At 32.3% G+C, this 17,583-nt stretch overlaps 1 protein-coding gene across 1 annotated transcript in view; it reads left to right on the forward strand.

Moving 5' to 3' along the window:
• Positions 1–17,583, forward strand: part of Mitofilin (inner membrane mitochondrial protein mitofilin) — a 54,568-nt gene that overhangs the window by 3,134 nt on the left and 33,851 nt on the right. The window contains exons 9-10 of the mRNA XM_072903673.1: positions 327–461; positions 9,383–9,611. Coding sequence (XP_072759774.1) covers positions 327–461; positions 9,383–9,611 — 364 coding nt within the window. The remainder of the gene's footprint in view (positions 1–326; positions 462–9,382; positions 9,612–17,583) is intronic.

A 17,583-nucleotide genomic window follows, 5' to 3' on the forward strand; every position in this document is an offset into this window, starting at 1 on the left:
TTTTTATGAATTTTTTGTGTACAGTTACGATAAAGAAGTGTGATATAATATTTACGATTTCGAGATTAAATTATATTCGACAAAGATTATATTCAATCTTTAAAATTATAATATTTAATCTTTAACTCAAATAATTTTAATGGTTAATTTTATTCTGAAAAAATTCATGAATCTCGAAATGCTAGATTTATTAATTTTTGACGTAGTCTGATCCGTGCAGTTTTTTAATTGTATTTCTCAGATTCTCGCATTATTAAAACGGCACCATATTAATATAAAATTAATATTGTCGACAATATTTTTAATTATAAGATAATTATTTGCAGACAATCAGCGAAGCTAAAATAAAAGCGGCCTTGAAAGCGGCGGGTGAAGAAGCGACTGAAGAAAAGCTGGATGCGTTAATCTGCCTTGCAGTTAATCAGGAAAGGCTCGAGCTTGAAGACAAACACGCGAAAAAGGTAGGAATTTTTTTCCCCTTTTTTTTAAACTTGATGTACAAATCGTGAATAGATCTCTTTATCTACAAAAGACTATTTTTAAAAAATAATATTTAAAAAGAAATATTTTTTAATTATTTGAATTATACACGCGTTATCTTATTGTATTCTATTTTTATTCTACTGCAGAAAAGTGCTAACTACATTCGTTTATGACATAAGTATATATGTTTGTTTGCGAGAAAAGTAATATATTTGGAAGATACGATCGGAACGACATCACAGCGTAATGTTTGACGCGAATCGTGTGCTTTCACGTTTCGACATCAGTTTTTTTTTCTTAGTGCACGAACGCAAATGGACATGAGCTTTAGTGTCATTATGAATGTGCCCTACGAGTAAACGAGTCCAGCTCTGTCATTACGATGCAGATAGGCATATGAATTGAAGAGAAAATAGCGCAAGGTGCTTTTATTATTGAATATTATCGTTCGTCACGCGATAATAATTGAAAGGTGGAAATTTTTCGAGGAAATTTATTTCGCGGAAAAAATGGAAAGATGAGGAGGGGGAGGGGGAGGGAGGGAGAAAAATAAAGGAGGGTCAGTTAAAAGCGCACCTTTCGCTGGGAGTTGAAAGTGCTTAAGTTGTTAAGTGAAAGAATAGAGAGATCGCAGTGATAAAGAGCGGACCTTCATTAAAAAAGCGTTGGAAAATAATGGAAAAAGGAAAGTGACAACGGGTCGCGCAATGAGCCGCTTACATAACGCGCTCTTTTAATGCCTATTAAGACATTTTAAGTATTTTACTTGTATATAATAAATTTTTTAAATTGATTACATTAATCTCTCTTCGATTAATTTATAATTTTATATCTTTTTATTTATTATTTTATTACATTTTATTATATTTATTATTTTTATTTTATTTTTAATATTAAATAATTTATTAAACACTAAATAATATTATATATGTATATATTTTTTTTTTTAAAACATTTTATTCATCACTGATTAATTTTTACACTAATATGTCCTATATGCATACAATATAACGTGATATATTCGAATGCGGATGCACGACCGCATGCGGGATGGCCCCCTCGGCTGCAGCGCAGTCTCCCAGCAGCCCCCTTCGGCCGTTTTATTTATTTCCATTTGGCCGGGCGCCAATATTTCGATGGCACAGCTCGGCGATATTATTCCCTTAGAGTAGTATGGCGTTTGCCGTAGCAGCCACCAGTGAGGTATCCGTCGAGGAAGCATTATGACTTAGTGTCCTCATAGTTGTCCGACAGCTCTCTTTTCCATTCTTCCCTTCTTTATATTCCTGTCCCCTTCCCCCTCTCGCCCCCCTCCCCTCGTCCCTCATATCTTTCTCTCTTCCAGGCCGAATATAAATCTCGTCGGATCGATCCGACGAGCGCGGCTACCACGACCTTTTGTTCTCGTTTCGGGACGGGAACAGCGCGGTGTCCTCTAATTGCTATTTGTCTACGAGCTTCCGGTACCGCTCGTTAACGTCCGGCCGGAATATTTCACCGTTAATGCATCGCGGCGTCGCCGGTGATATCCCCGCGTTATATCCCCGCGTCGTCCATTAAATCACGCGTATGAGGGCGGAATTAATTAATGGAAATCATTGTATAATTTGTTCATAAGTTGCCGCTAACAAACGACCGATTTCATTTCGCGACAGTCGATTACGAATTATCGGGGACACGCGAAAGTGTGTCGTCACAGATGTGCTCGCGAATCGCAAGCTTTAATCGCGGCTTTTTTCACGTTTGCCGCTCGTTTTTAAAGAAGATATCACGTGACTGAAAAAAAAAAAGATATCATTTTTGACCACGTGACGCCTTTTGGCGCGAAAAATGAACGTCAAACGTCAACTCATGAAAAGGCACCTTTACGGTACGTTTGTGCGAGAGGCGATCTCCTTTCTTGCGTCATTTAATTACCTAGTATGTAGTTTTGTCTACGGAAAAACAAACCGGTTGTCCTCGTTTGTCGTCGGGCGACTTGGAATGTTTTCGCCCCCGAAAAGTCGAGGCAAAGTCGCGCTGCAAATCATCGGGCGGGAAATGAAATGGTCGAGGTAAAAAGAGTTTACATTCGAGAACATAGCTCGCGTAAACTTTTTTCCGGAAAGAGGTTAATTATTATTATTATTGTTATTTTCATCTAGAGAAAGAGAGAGAGAGAGAGAGGCACACACTTGTGTTTGCAGTCACGTTGGAAAATATTCTGATTGTGAGTGGAAACGATAGAAGTTGCACGGTCAGCAAATTTTATCTCTGGTCTCCTTAAGAGAGTTTTTGGTAAATTTCTATTTTGGAGTCTTCACCTCCGATTTGACTCAAAATTTGCATGGAACTTTCTTTTGGTCTACAATTAATAGTTATGATAATTTTGTATTAAGTAAAGTAAACTATTATTTATCATGTCATTTACATTAGAAAATTAATCGTGATGAGTAATTATTTAATATTGTATTTTATGTATATATTTAAAAAGTTTTTACAATCTTAAGTCCTACAGATTTTTTTTTTTCATTTAAATAATAGGGTATCTAATTTTAGTATTTTTTAAATTTAATAAAATTTATTTATTTTATAAAATTTATACATATTTCACCATAAAAAAATTAAATTAAATTAATTAATATAGTCTTCATTCTGTTTTTTTATTAAAATTAAATAAATTTATTCTTATTAAAAGTTTAACCGCAATTGCTGGCACTTTTATTTATTCAGGGTGTATACTCCCAGGAAAAACCTGGAAAACCTGGTATTCTCAGGGAATTTTATTATATCTTGAAAAATCATGGAAATCTCATGGAATTTAGTTAGAATTCAGAGAATTTAAAAAAATGTCAAAGAAGTGCTTATTTTAAAATTTTTTTATAATTTAAAATATTTTAAGTTTAAAATCTGCTTAAAATATATATTTTTTGTTTATGTTTATATAACATTGTTTAAAATATGTTTTTTTTTATATCAAAAAATGATACGTTAAAATAAATAAGCTTATTTTAAAATTGCATCTAAAAATATTTTAATTTTACCTGGAATTTTGAACAAAAATACCTTCCAGGAAGATCCTGGAATTCTCAGGGAATTTTTTTACAGAATTTGAGTATACACCCTGTTATTAATAATTTTATAATTTTCTATTAATTATTTTAAGTATTAATTAATTACGTAAAAAATTATTTAAACTTATATATAAGTTTTTATAAAAATCTGATTTATATTTTAAATTATAAAATAATTGTGATTAGTTAATGGTGAAAATTGCCATAATTTTTTTCCCCTCGAAGGTGTATATATATCGTAAATGAATGCGATATAAAAAATCAATAGCACACACAGCCATTGTCTTCGTGCGCTCGAATAAATAAGAAACGAATAAATAAAGCTTTTTCCGCGCAAGAGTAGTAAGAATACGATCGTATATGGAGAGGTTGAAAAATTCAAGGTTCCTTATCTGCCGGCGCCGTTTGGGATTTTCAGCCGTGGCCTGGTCGCGAGAGGTATCTTTATGGCAGTACACCTGAAAGTTATTTACCGCGACAGACGTGAATTATCGATGAAACTTTTTGCCGCGATTTGTTTTATCCCGTGCTCACGAGCGAGGCACAAACCTTATCTTCTTTCTCTTCATCGCTTCTAGAAATAAAAAGCGAGTCGCGAGAGAGAAGCTCCGATCCATTTTCCATGTGGCTTTTAAAGCTCATCGCCGTCCCAAAATATCGCCGATAATTTTACCAAATGCGTGGGCTGCAGGACAAATAGCCATTACGCAATTAAAATTTACACTGCAGGAGAGTTCAGTACAGTACAGGAGGTTTTTTATTTTTTTTTTTTATAAAAGTTAAACTTTTTTTAATTTAACAGAAGGTTTTGTAAGGATTTCCCGCGAACTTTTTCCTCGAACTCGTATTTTAATTTCTTTGAAACGTGTACGAGACATTTCTGAGGAAATTACTCTGTTGCTGTAGTATATAATATTTTCTGAAATTCCAATATTCTCTTTCTTTATATTTAATATCCTCCTCTTGTCTTTTATATAAATACGCAATGTGCATGCGCGTTTAAAATTCTCAGGAGTCTTTTAGCCGCACTTTTCCGGCACGCGTCCTCCAGAATCGGGCATTTAGTAGCACGTGCGCGACGGTCGTATATCTGCTTTTAACCGGAAGTACCCGGTAGGAAAAATATTACACGACGTGTACAGAGTGACTAATCAACCTGACGGGAGAAATAGACGTTAAGTATTAAGGGCTTAAGTCCACTCTAGCAGCGTGAAAAATTTAAACGATTTTTAAACGATTTTTTGAAGAATATTAGAAATTGATCTTTTTGGCGTTTTACCTGTGTTTTTTGTTGATGTTTAAATTATCGGTATTTTTGAAGCTTGGATTATTAGCTTTTTTTTTGTTTAATATGCGAATTAAAAAAATGACATGCTCCTCGTGTAATTGTTTGAAATGAACAAAATTCTAGTTTTATTCCGTAAGATATTTTTTGGGATACTGAACTTAATTAGAATTTAAACAATTAATATTTTTAATGTTTTATGTTATATTTAATATTTGAAATTTTTCTGATCTTTAAAAAATGAAAAAAAAAAAACATTCAGCAAAATTAAAATATCTAATTTTAAAATGACACTTTTTGTTATTCTTTAATTTTTTTTTAATGAAACTATTTTAAAAATATATCCTTGTCTTGAATAAAAGAAACTAAATGTCCAAGATTTAAAAATGCTGCTTAAACATTAATAAAAGATACATGTGAAAGGTCATAAATCAATTTCTAATAATTAATGAATTTCTGATAATTGATATTCTTCAAAAAAATTCCTAAAAATCATTAATTTTTTATATTGCTAGAATAGCCTGAACCTTTAAGGCTCGATGTACTTTCTCGTGGGCGTTTTGATTTCCTTTCTCGTTTGAAACATCGATGTTTCCTGTTTACATGATTTTAAAATAATTTAAGGCCAAAGTCATCGCTGCTGTTAATTTTTAAGGAATCTTTATAAAGATGCAAAAATTTTTTAAAAATTAAAAAAAAATTATTGCACATAGAACGTCATTTGCTGAAACCTCTGAATCTAATATTAAATATAGTAATTAAATTACATATTGAAATTGAAAAAGAAATAAAGTTTTTTTTGATTGAATATGAACAATAAGATTATTCTTCTTCGTTTAACTGCATTTGAAAAGTTTAGTGAAAAGCCCTTCATTTCCAATAGGGAACTATCGATTTTCGATTGGCACAAAGTATTACAACTCTAAAACTGTTCGTGCCTTAACATTTTACTTAGGAACGCGCGTTTAACGAGAAAAATAATTTATTGCAAGATGCATGTTAAAACTTTGGAGGAAAATTTTTATTGAAACGTACATATTTCCTCCGAAAAGTTGACGGAATCATTGTCGTAAAATCTAGTCTACCTCGTAACGCGAAAATATACGCGACTCTACTCTTAAATTCTGTGCGAATCTTCCTCTCGCATGTATGACTTTGCCGTCAAAGCAAAATGAAAATGATGAGAATGAAGATTCTTTCCTACTTTGGAGGCTCTTAAGGGGATCCTAAAGCTGTTCTACATTAAAATCAAAATCTAACCTAACATGACAATATATTTGCTTAATGTAAAAGTTGCATTTATACACGTAAAATAAAATAGATTTCCACTATAAGAATTGCATGAAGGAATATTTGTGAACTTTTAGAAATGAGCTTAGAAGCCTGGAAAAAAAGTATTGCAAGTTGTGCAGCATAACATTTGTTTTCAGGGGAATACTTTTTTAGTTCGGTATTCCCCTTAAGAAAAACGCGAATGAAAGTCTCTCGAAATCTCTCTGTTACCAAAAAATTATACCAAAAAATTTAAATACTTATAAAATCTACTTTTTCATTTAAATACGAAAGAATCGATCACATTATCGTCGTCGGAGAAAAAGGGAGGAGGGGCTGGGCTTTTTCATTCGTTTTCGTCGATTATCAAACCAGGCACGGCGTAAAACGCAGACGCAAACTTCGCGAATTCCTGCTCACGACATTTAGAAAAAGCTTCAAGTTTTTCCATCGCAAACTTTCGATCGGTGGGCGAAGTCGGCGAGGCGCGGATCCGCGCGAGTTAATAGCCTCAAATACGTTTTCCTTTCTTTCGCAAACGGGATTTTACCGTCGCGATCCCCTAGGTGGATCGCCGTACAAATTGTCGTCATTAAATTAGTTGCGCACCCCCCGAGAAAAACCGTCGCGATTTCGTTTGTCGAATTCGTCTTCGCGAGAGATATAAACGCGAGAACCGAACGGAATTCGTTATCGTCAGCATTCGAAAGAGTAAGCGAGAAAAAGACAAATGTTATATACGAAGAGACACGAGACAGAAAATTGCATTGTAAAAGAAAAAAACTCGTAGGATGTCTCGCATTTTAACGCAAGAAAAATGTGCGAATATCATTGGCCTTTTTTTTTCCGAATTATAAAAATGTTTGAGAAATATTTTAATTAATTAAAATATTCTTGATACATAACATTGTTGATTTTTAATATAAGAGAAATAAAAAAAAAAGAAAAATTGTGTAATATATGATTGTGTTAAATATAAATGTAATAATTGCATGGTAATAAAAATAGAAAAATAATAAATATTCTAATACTATAATTGAACGCGCGAGTATATAAAACATCTGTCGCAATGTTTGTTGGGAGCGATTTTCGCGTGAATTGGCGCGAAAATAAGCGACACGCGTTTTTCTTCTACCGCGTTTAATTAATCCGGCTTGGCATGCGACTGGCGTTAGTAAAGTGCTTTGGATTTTTTTTTTTTTTTTTTTTTTTAGAAAATGGATTATGAAACTGCTCGGATGAAATAGCCTTTTGCTTCCTGTGTTTTATTCGTCTTTATATTATTTTATCGCATATAAAATTTCTTTCTTCAACGTCAATGTCAATGTTATCATGGCACCAATTGTGAAAAATACCATTTTAAGATTGCGATTAAGATTTATTTTTGTCGAATTTTATTATCGTATTTAGTATGGTAATTTCTCTGACACCTTGTTGTCCCTCTTTCTCTATTAAATCTTCAGTTTTTATCGATAATCAATATTAATTATCTCAACCATTCTCGTAGACAGCGTGTAACTAATAAGTTACGATCGAGAAGATACCGTGGCCCCGAGTTTAGAACCCTCTTGTGCATCCTTGAGTCAAACGGGTTGGTCGGGTTGTCGGGTCAGCCGGGCGTTAATTATTGACACGGGCTCTTTGGTACATAAAGTTCGTCGACGGTGATGACGTGCCGGGATGCATGTCCATGGAACACGATTCGTAGACGTTGACCGAAACACGACGTGGTTGGTCAGGGTGGTGAGAGGATCAAGCCCTGAATGGTGCAATTCGGGAGATTGTCAGACGGGAAACAGAGGGCGCGAAATAGGATAGATGGGACCAGATTTTCGTGGCTTGGATCGCTAGCCGATGAGGGGGCGGCTCCCAGTGATGCCTTAAGTGGCGGATAATTCATCAAAGTCTCATTAGGCTAATGCCTCGGGGCCTGTGTACCTTGAACAGGCATTATCACACCGAGCGTGGTAATGTTTGCGGAAGGCGAGAGCTTCTTACATCGGGAATTAAGTTTTACATAAAAAAACCCTCTTGAATTTTTTATGAAACTTGATTACTTAATATAAAATTATAATTTTTTATAATATAAAATTGTAATTATTTTTTATAGTTAATTTGTGAATTAAAGTAAAAATGTCGTCTGTAGAATATAATTTAATTTCAAAATTATAAACAGTATATTGAACTAATTTTTTATAATAATTATACCAAGAAAATTTTACAGTGATTGTACACACAAATTCATGAAAATTAAAATTTTAATTCTTTACAGGGCAAATCTTTACTTTAACTCACAAATTATTTATTAATTTATAATTAATTATTAATTTTATATTTTAAAAGTGCTTTTTGCTTAATGTCAAGTTCATGAATCTTGAAATATATTAAAGTTATTTAGAAATAATAGTTGATCCGTCCATTCTTAAGAATTGCTCTTTAATTTAAAATAGTATATATATTTCTTTTTATAATATATATATAGCATATATTTATAAAAATAAGGGCATGCTTTCCATCTCTCTTAACTAGTTGCAGACAAAGAACGACAAAAGAAATATATTTTTTTTGTCATTTCGCGAGATTTTCGGGACACCGATATGACTTGGTGTTTTTGTACTTTGCAATAACGTCACCGAACTGTCGACACAGGCAGCTATTTTAGACTTTAAAGTACTAGTACTGGAATGTATGTCGCCTTATCTACTTTCCTCAGACTTTAGCTTATCTCTCATGTGACGTTTGTTTTCTCCTATCCCGTTGGAGGGAACTGAAGAAAAAAGAAATTTACACTGAAATTTATTAAAAAATATAAAAATATGAAAAACTTGACATATATATAAACAAGCATTGTACAATATTTATTTTTATTTTATTAAATTATATTTAATAAAATAAAAATAAATATTGTACAATGCTTGTTTATATATTATTATATAAATAATTATATTAAATATATAATTAATATAATTATAAAATTATATTAAAAAAATATATAATATAATTATATAAATAATTATATTAAATTATATTTAAGGAAGTTGCAACTACTTGAAAATTGGCCATCTTTTATATAGAAGAAAGTGGCCCTTTATAATATTTTTGCGTAGTGTATATTAAAAATAAATAATAAATAAATATATTTTTTTTCCCAAAATATATATATTTTTATTATATACAAAGTCGTATATTTCTCTTGATTATTTGATATAAAAAGGAGCGTAAAACGAGAGAGAACGAATTGCTCCTGTTGTTGATGTTTACGAGCGCATTTCATCCTCATCTGTTTCAGCTGCTGGCGGAGGAGAAGAAGCTGGACGACGAGATGCGGCGGCAGTTGAAATTGCAGTCGGAGATCCACGCCGATCATCTTCGAGAGGCACTCTCGGTCAAAGAGCAGGAAACGCAAAGGATGCTGCAGCGGGCTTTGACCGAGCAGGCCGACGCCGAGTCCATAAAGCACAAGACACAGCTCGCGGCGATGACGGGAAGGTTACATGCTCTTACAGCGGCTCTTAAAAGTAAGTATCCTATCATCTCTTTATATCTTGTTCCTTCGAAAACTTCTCGAATATTTTCCTTTGCACGGGAAGAGAGAAAATGCAATCTCTTTCCCGCAGTCGCGATGATTTATATCGCGTAAAGAGATCTTTGCGTTATCAATCGTCCGATTAAACTATGGGTTTTATAAAAAGCGCTTTTTAACACATATCATTTAATTAAATTAGATCAATTTCTTCGTCATTAAGGGTCAGTCTAGTCTAGTATGAAAATTTATGATTTTTAAGAACTTTTTTTTGAATATTAGAAATTGATCTTTTTGACGTTTTACATATGTTTTTATCGATGTTTAAACAGTATGTCGGTATTTTTAAATCTTGAATAGCTTTGGATTAGCTATTTTTGTTCAATACTCTGTGTGATACTTGTATGAGAAAAAACCCGTTTGTTGACTATGCAACAATGCTTTCTTAATGAACGAACTTTGCTCGATGATTGTTAAACATTCAATAAATGTCATCAGACAACACTGTTATTCTTAAAAATTTTTTAAATATGTTGAAAAATTATTCGAAGCAAATAATTTCGAAAAACTTGCGTTATGTATGTATTTCAAAAAATAATATGTATATTAATTTTTATTTTTTTCTTGTGTCTTTTTTTCAAGAATTTTTGAAATACGCGCGTATGATGTACATAATAATTTATGACACATCTCCACACTTTTATTATTTAAAAACTTTGTAGAAGATAGAATTTTGAAAATTTTCATTATTCTTATTATGATAATATAAACAAAATTAGATTGAGAATGTGAAAAATAATTTTGACGAAAATTATAAAAGCTGCAAAAAAAATTAGATTTTATATGTCAAAACTATGCTCAAAAGTAACATTATTTATATATAATATAAATGAAAATAGTATTTTTACATTTTATTTCAGTTATATTTTTTCAGGAATTATATTTTTAAAAAAATTGTATATCAGAGAGCATGTTACTTTCATTATTATCAAGCGAATTTATTTTTATATTTTACGATCTTTATTTTTTATGAGACCAAGATTGAGATATTTATTTCAATTTTATCATGTAATTGTTTGAAATGAAAAAACTCGGTCTAGTTTTATTCCGTAGAATATATGTATTTTTGAAATATTGAAATTTAATTCCATTAAAAAAGAAAACTAAAAAATAAAGTAATGTCATTTTAAAATTAAAAATTTCAATTTTGTTGATTTTTTTTATTTCTTGAAGATTAAAAAATATTAAATATAACATTTCGAATATATATACATATATATATATATATATAAGGCTCTTCAAGAGCCATACGCGGATGTTAATGCGTAAATTTCTTTTTCAGAAATTAATTCGAAATTGAAACGCACAAGGCGCATTCTTTACTTGGTGTACTTATCAAGAAATTGATTCTCATTTTGGAGAATTCTATAACCCCTTTTTATCCCCCTAAAGAGATGTAGGCGAGAAAAAATATCGGGGTGGGACTGAATAGCTCAGTGGTAAGAGCAGTCGCCCGGCAAGCGAAAGACTCGGATTCGATTGCCGACTTCTCCCCGATATTTTTTCTCGCCTACATCTCTTTAGGGGGGTAAATAGAATTCTCAAAAAGAGAATTAATTTCTGAAAAAGAAATTTAGGTATTAACATCCGCGTATGGCTCTTAACGCCTAGTTTGATAGTTACTTGTTATTAAATATAAATTTTTTAAATTGTAATTGATTCAGGACCTCCCAAAATATTCTATGAAATAAAATTGATTAAGTTCGTTCATTTCAGACAGTTGTAAGAGGAGCAACATGTTATTTTAAACACGCGCAGAAACTCTGTAAAAAATAACTGCACTGTCTGAAGATTAGAAAAATATTAAATATTAATTTTTTTAATTCTAAGTCGATTCAAGATCCCCTAAAATATTTTACGGAATAAAATTCGATTCCAAGTTTTTTTGTTTCAAACAATTATAGAAGAAGCAGCCTATCATTTTTGAACAGGCGCAGAGACTTTGTAAAAAATAACTGCAAAGTGTCTCAAGATAAAAAAAAATATTAAATATTAATTTTTTAAATTGTAATTCGATTTAGTATCCCCCAAAATATTCTACGAAATAAAATTAATTAATTGTTAATTTCAGACAATTGTATGAGAAGCAGCATGTCATTTTTGAATACGCACTCACCCTGTAAAAAATAATTACAAGGTGTCCGAAGTTTCTTTTTACTTCTTAATATTAAAAAAAAAAAAATTTCTAAGAATCATCAATTTTTCATACTGCCAAATCAGACTAAGTCCATGATTTTGCACAAGAATGGAAAAAAAATCGCGTGCAAACTTTTTCCCGATAAGTCTGATAAAAGTCTCTCATAACTCACGATACGAGAACCATCGGTCCACAATAAGTAAATGTCCGACACGTAACATCCATTGTGCCCGTTCAGCGGACAAATCATCTTTCGGAGAGATGCCTTCGCCCTTTGTCGTGTCCGCCATTGTACCGTGTCCTGGCGTTTAATTACACGAAGCAAAAACACGAAGCCCGGGCCTCTATAAAGGCCTGCGCGCGTTCGCATCCGCGTCGAGAAAGTGTCGCCGACATTTTCCGACGCTTGATCTCCCCCGTTGTTTGCCTTTTTTTTTTTTGCCGATCCCTTTGTCCTTTTGGACGATAATGGACCTCTTGTGTCCCCCGAGTCGAATCCCCCGGGGGTTTTAAGTCGAATTTCGCCGTTGACGTACGTATAGCGTTTCGCGATCATCACAATATTGTTTGCGACCTGAGCCCCCTGTCTCTCTGTCTTCGAACCGGACATGTTACTTAGCCGCGGATGTTTACAAAGAAAGGAAGATCCTATAATTGTTCGCGAAAGAAGGATAATATCTAACAGCGTGATGTGAAGGGTATCAATATCAAGCTGGTCGCAGTTTGAGTTACCATATTTTGACCAAAAAGAGAGAAACGGAATAAAAATTTCGTTATTATATGTTATATGTATTTATATAGACTTTTATTTGTGCGATATGTCGAGTAATTTAGACATTTTGTTATTCTACGTAAAAATAATAATTCTGAATTAATTTGATATTTCAACTGTTTAATTCAGAATTATTTTTATGTAGCGTAATAAATTGTGATTTGTTTCTTTTTACAAAATTGAAATAAATATTTCAATTTTGGTCTCTTGTGTACAAAAAATGGAGATTGTAAAATATAAAAATAAATTCGCTTGATAATAATGAAAGTAATGTTTTCCAATATATATTTTTTGAAAATATAATTCTTGAAAGAAATATAACTGAAATAAAATATGAAAATACTATAATATATATTGTATCTAATTAGAATTTAAAAAATAAATATTTAACATTTTTTTATCTTCATCAAAAACAAAAAAGAAATCAAAATTGAAATATTTAACTTTAAAATGACATTACTTTATTATTTTTCAATTTTTTCTAATGAAATTAGACTTGCCCCAAAAATATGAATATTTTACGGAATAAAACTAGACCGAGTTTTTTCATTTCAAACAATTACATGATAAGATTGAAATAAATATTATCTCAATGTTGGTCTCATGTACGAAAAATAAAGATCGTAAAATATAAAAATAAATTCGCTTGATAACATGCTCTCTAATATACAATTTTTTTAAAAATATAATTCCTGAAAAAATATAACTGAAATAAAATGTGAAAATACTATTTTCATTTATATTATATATAAATAATGTTACTTTTGAGCATAGTTTTGACATATAAAATCTAATTTTTCTGCAGCTTTTATAATTTTCGTCAAAATTATTTTTCACATTCTCAATCTAATTTTGTTTATATTATCATAATAAGAATAATGAAAATTTTCAAAACTCTATCTTCTACAAAGTTTTTAAATAATAAAAGTGTGGAGATGTGTCATAAATTATTATGTACATCATACGCGCGTATTTCAAAAATTCTTGAAAAAAAGACACAAGATAAAAATAAAAATTAATATACATATTATTTTTTGAAATACATACATAACGCAAGTTTTTCGAAATTATTTGCTTCGAATAATTTTTCAACATATTTAAAAAATTTTTAAGAATAACAGTGTTGGCTGATGACATATTTATTGAATGTTTAACAATCGTCGAGCAAGGTTTCTTCATTAAGAAAGCATTGCTGCATAGTCAACAAACGGGTTTGTCTCGTACATATGTTGCACTGTTCTATCTTACGGGTACCTTCGTAATCCAGGCACAGGACACGCTGAGATGCACCTGTCCCGAGATATTCCCAGGGAGTATGTTTGCCCTTTCTGGCTTTATTGGTAGCAGAGGGATCTGGGAATTTAATCCGGATTAACCCTGTTCGAGTTTAACACAGCAATGGCACTTTCAACCGAGGGGATAAGGGAGGAAGAGAGCGTCCTTTCCTCCCTCATCTCCTTCTCTCCTCTCCCCCCATTTAGTAAGATTAATTCCCGATTAACAAATCTCGTACACTCGTTGCGCTGGCCGGCCGATAACTATCTTTAATTAGTTTCCGTTCGAGTAATTTTCCGGTCACTAAACGGATTACGACGGACACGACACATACGTACTAATATATATATATATATATATATATATGTATGTATGTATATATTTCACGCTTGCGAGCTTCGACACGAGAATTGCAGGTGTTGCATTATTGAAAATCGTTGTTCCCGCTCATGTAAACCCCTTTTTCCACCTATTCAGTCGTCCTCTTGTCCTCCAAATGAGCTCGCGTGTTTATTATCGATTTTATCACTGCATTTTAATTGCTACAAAAAGTATGTGCATTATAAAAAAGTTGGCTAAGAATTGAGATACATTTTGGTCTGAAAGTAATTTTAGATACTCTGTCTTAATCATCAGAATGGTTTTTTTTTTGTTTTTTTTTTTTTAGAAAGTTTAAAAGAGTTTGTTTGAAAATTTAGATTCTTCTGAAAATTTTATTTGAAAATTCGAACACTGAGTGAAGTTTCCTTAAATAGATATATTGGCCAATATTTCAGGTAGAATTTTCAAGAGAATGTCTGAATTTTCAGACATTCTTCTAAACTTTTAGAAAAATGACTCTAATGATTAAGACAGATTGTCTGAAATTATTTTTAAATCTGAAAATTCTTAAAGATGAAAATATGACTTTAGGAAATTTTTTACAGTGCATTTTGCAGTTATTATTTTTTATAATGTTTTATAAATTTTTTACGATGCAGACAAAGTGTCTGAAATTTTTTTTCACATTGTGTGTTGTTACATAATGTCTGAATTTTCATCTAGATCTGAAAATTCAGACAAAAATATGTTTGACAAGGAACATGTCACAACTGTCTGGAACCGATTCGATTCTCCTTGAAATAGGTTGTTAAACACAAAAAAAATCTAAGAAAGAGACACATATTTTTTTTATACGTGCGCAATTTCATGTTTAAAGGGTAAAACACCCCTTTGAAAAAATGGTATTTTCTTTTGGGACCAAGTATCGTCGAAACTACTTATAGAGATAGAAAAAAATTGTTAAATAAAAGTTTAACGGCTTTAAAAGTACTTTAATTTGGTGAAAAAACTTTGGGTGGTTGGGGTTTAAAAATTAAAAAAATTTTTCTCATAACTTTAAAGTACCCTTCAAACTTTTGTTTAATAATTTTTCTTCTATCTCTTATTATTTTGACGATATTTGACCTCAAAGAAAAATACCATTTTTTTTTTTCAAAGGGGTGTTTTATCCCTTAAACATGAAATTGCGCACGTATTAAAAAAATACGCGTCTCTTAGATTTTTGTGTTTAACAATATATTTTGAGGAGAATCAAAGCGGTTGCGGACAGGTTGTAATATGTCCCTTGTAAGTTCTTAAGCAATTTCTTACAATGATTCTCTGTTTAATATTTCTCGCTTACTTTTATCCTACGCGATATATTAATCGCCTTTTAAAATGCAAGGAAGGATTTTTCCCGAAATTATCATAATTCCTTTAATATTCCAAATGTATATGACGAAAAATACCTCATAAAACGTGTCTCTTGGAATTCATTGCGATTCCCGACAAATTCCTGGTTTTGGTTTCAACGAACGAGGGAGATAAACGACACACCTTTTCGTGATGTTCTTATTTTGTTTTTCAATTAAAACTAATTCCTCGGTGGTTCGCCGACGCTCATAATTGTTCTAATTGCGGATTGTTTCGGTCGAAGTAGTGTCACCAAATTTGGCCAACTGGGATATATTTCCGGCGAAAACTAGGGACTGGGTAGCCGCTTTTCGCTCGTTAATTAACTTGGTCCAACAAGCGGACGGAAGTGTAGCGGGGTGGATCGGGGTTTTCCGGCGGGTGAGGGGGGGGAAGAAAGAAGCGTGGAATACGGTGCTTACACCGGTGTGTAATATTCATTACCCTGCGCGTTTAATTTGGTGAATTACGTCGTTTTAGCGGAGAGCGCGTTCCCCGAGACTCGCGAGACCTTACCAGAAGTTAATAAAACGCATAGGGTCGTCAGGTGGGAAGCTCAAGGGGGTGGGGAGGGGTGATTTATATAAGTTATAATGGCGCTATGAAAATAAAGGCATTATCGCTCTTTCGTAAACATTGTACGCAAGGAGAAAGCGAGGAACGAGGACGAGAGGAGAAAGAAAGAGAGGCTCCGCTCGCGTCTCTCGCACCTGCAAGAACGTATTTCATGAATAGAAATTAGCAATAAAAAAGTAGCATGAAAAGAGATAAGGATAGAGGCGCAAAAGTTTTTGGATCTCAACGTGGTCGACGTGACACCTTGGTATCGGATCTCTCCTTCGCGACGAAAACTCCTTTATATAAGAGACAGAAGGGAAGAGATTTCATGACGCTTCGTAAAAGTGGCGACTTTTGATTATGGTCTCATAGTGCGAAAGATAGTAATTTTGCGATGGTAAAAGTACAGCGTAAGTTTTGCGACGCAATCACAACTTTGTTCCACCTCGATAATTGTTTTATACTCGCTCTTATAAGTAAAATGTCAACACCCTGTAGATGCGTGTTATGTAAATAATGTACGATAACTCGCTCGCTCTCTCTCTCTCTCTCTCTCTCTCTCTCTCTCTCTCTCTCTCTCTCTCTCTCTCTCTCTCTCTCTCTCTCTCTCTCTCCCTCTCTCTCTCTCTCTCTCTCTCTCTCTCTCTCTCTCTCTCTCGATATAAAATATTTATGATGACATTTTTATTAAATAATTTAATCCTTTGGGCCATGATGTTTCATTAGTAAGACACTTTTTTTATTTTTTTGTTTTGGCAGAACTCTACCTAAATAAGAAGGCAACCTATATTTTTATTTGCATAATAATTATAAACAAATAAATAGTCAAATTTATGCTTTTTAAAAAAATTTATTTTCTATTAAACTATTATTATTATCGAATTTTTTTTGCTACGTTGTTTCTGTAATCATTGAAAAATATGAAAAAATCGATATTTTCTATTGTAAACCCAAATGAATAGATCAAATATTTCTTATAATGATGATCTGAGAGTTTTTTAAGCCACTAAATCCAAATCTCAGGATTTTCAAATTTATTAATTCAAAAAATTCAATATTGCAAATCAAAATTAAAAAAAGTTTTTTAAAATTTACAAAGATCTTATAAATCTATCTTTAGATTCGTTATCAGAGATTCATAAAACCTTTAGATATAAAATTTTAAGAAATTGATATATTACAAAAGTTCATCAAAAAGTTAAATATTACGCTTTATAATTACGGAATTTAATATGATTGAGATTTTTGAGAATTAAATGCGAAAAATTTCGGCTGTGCCACATGTGCGGGACGACTGAAACGGCAATAAAGGGACGCTTTGGGTGAGGTGGGGTGGGGGTGGAAAGTGGAACCAGATCGTAGGTCGCGGTTTTACAAGCTCGACAAACTGACTAACGTATGCGACCATATGCCCCAATTAAAACTTTCGCCATACATCTTTCTCTTTCTGTC

Source organism: Anoplolepis gracilipes, chromosome 12 (genome assembly GCF_047496725.1).
Source record: "Anoplolepis gracilipes chromosome 12, ASM4749672v1, whole genome shotgun sequence".
NCBI classification, from domain to species: domain Eukaryota; kingdom Metazoa; phylum Arthropoda; class Insecta; order Hymenoptera; family Formicidae; genus Anoplolepis; species Anoplolepis gracilipes.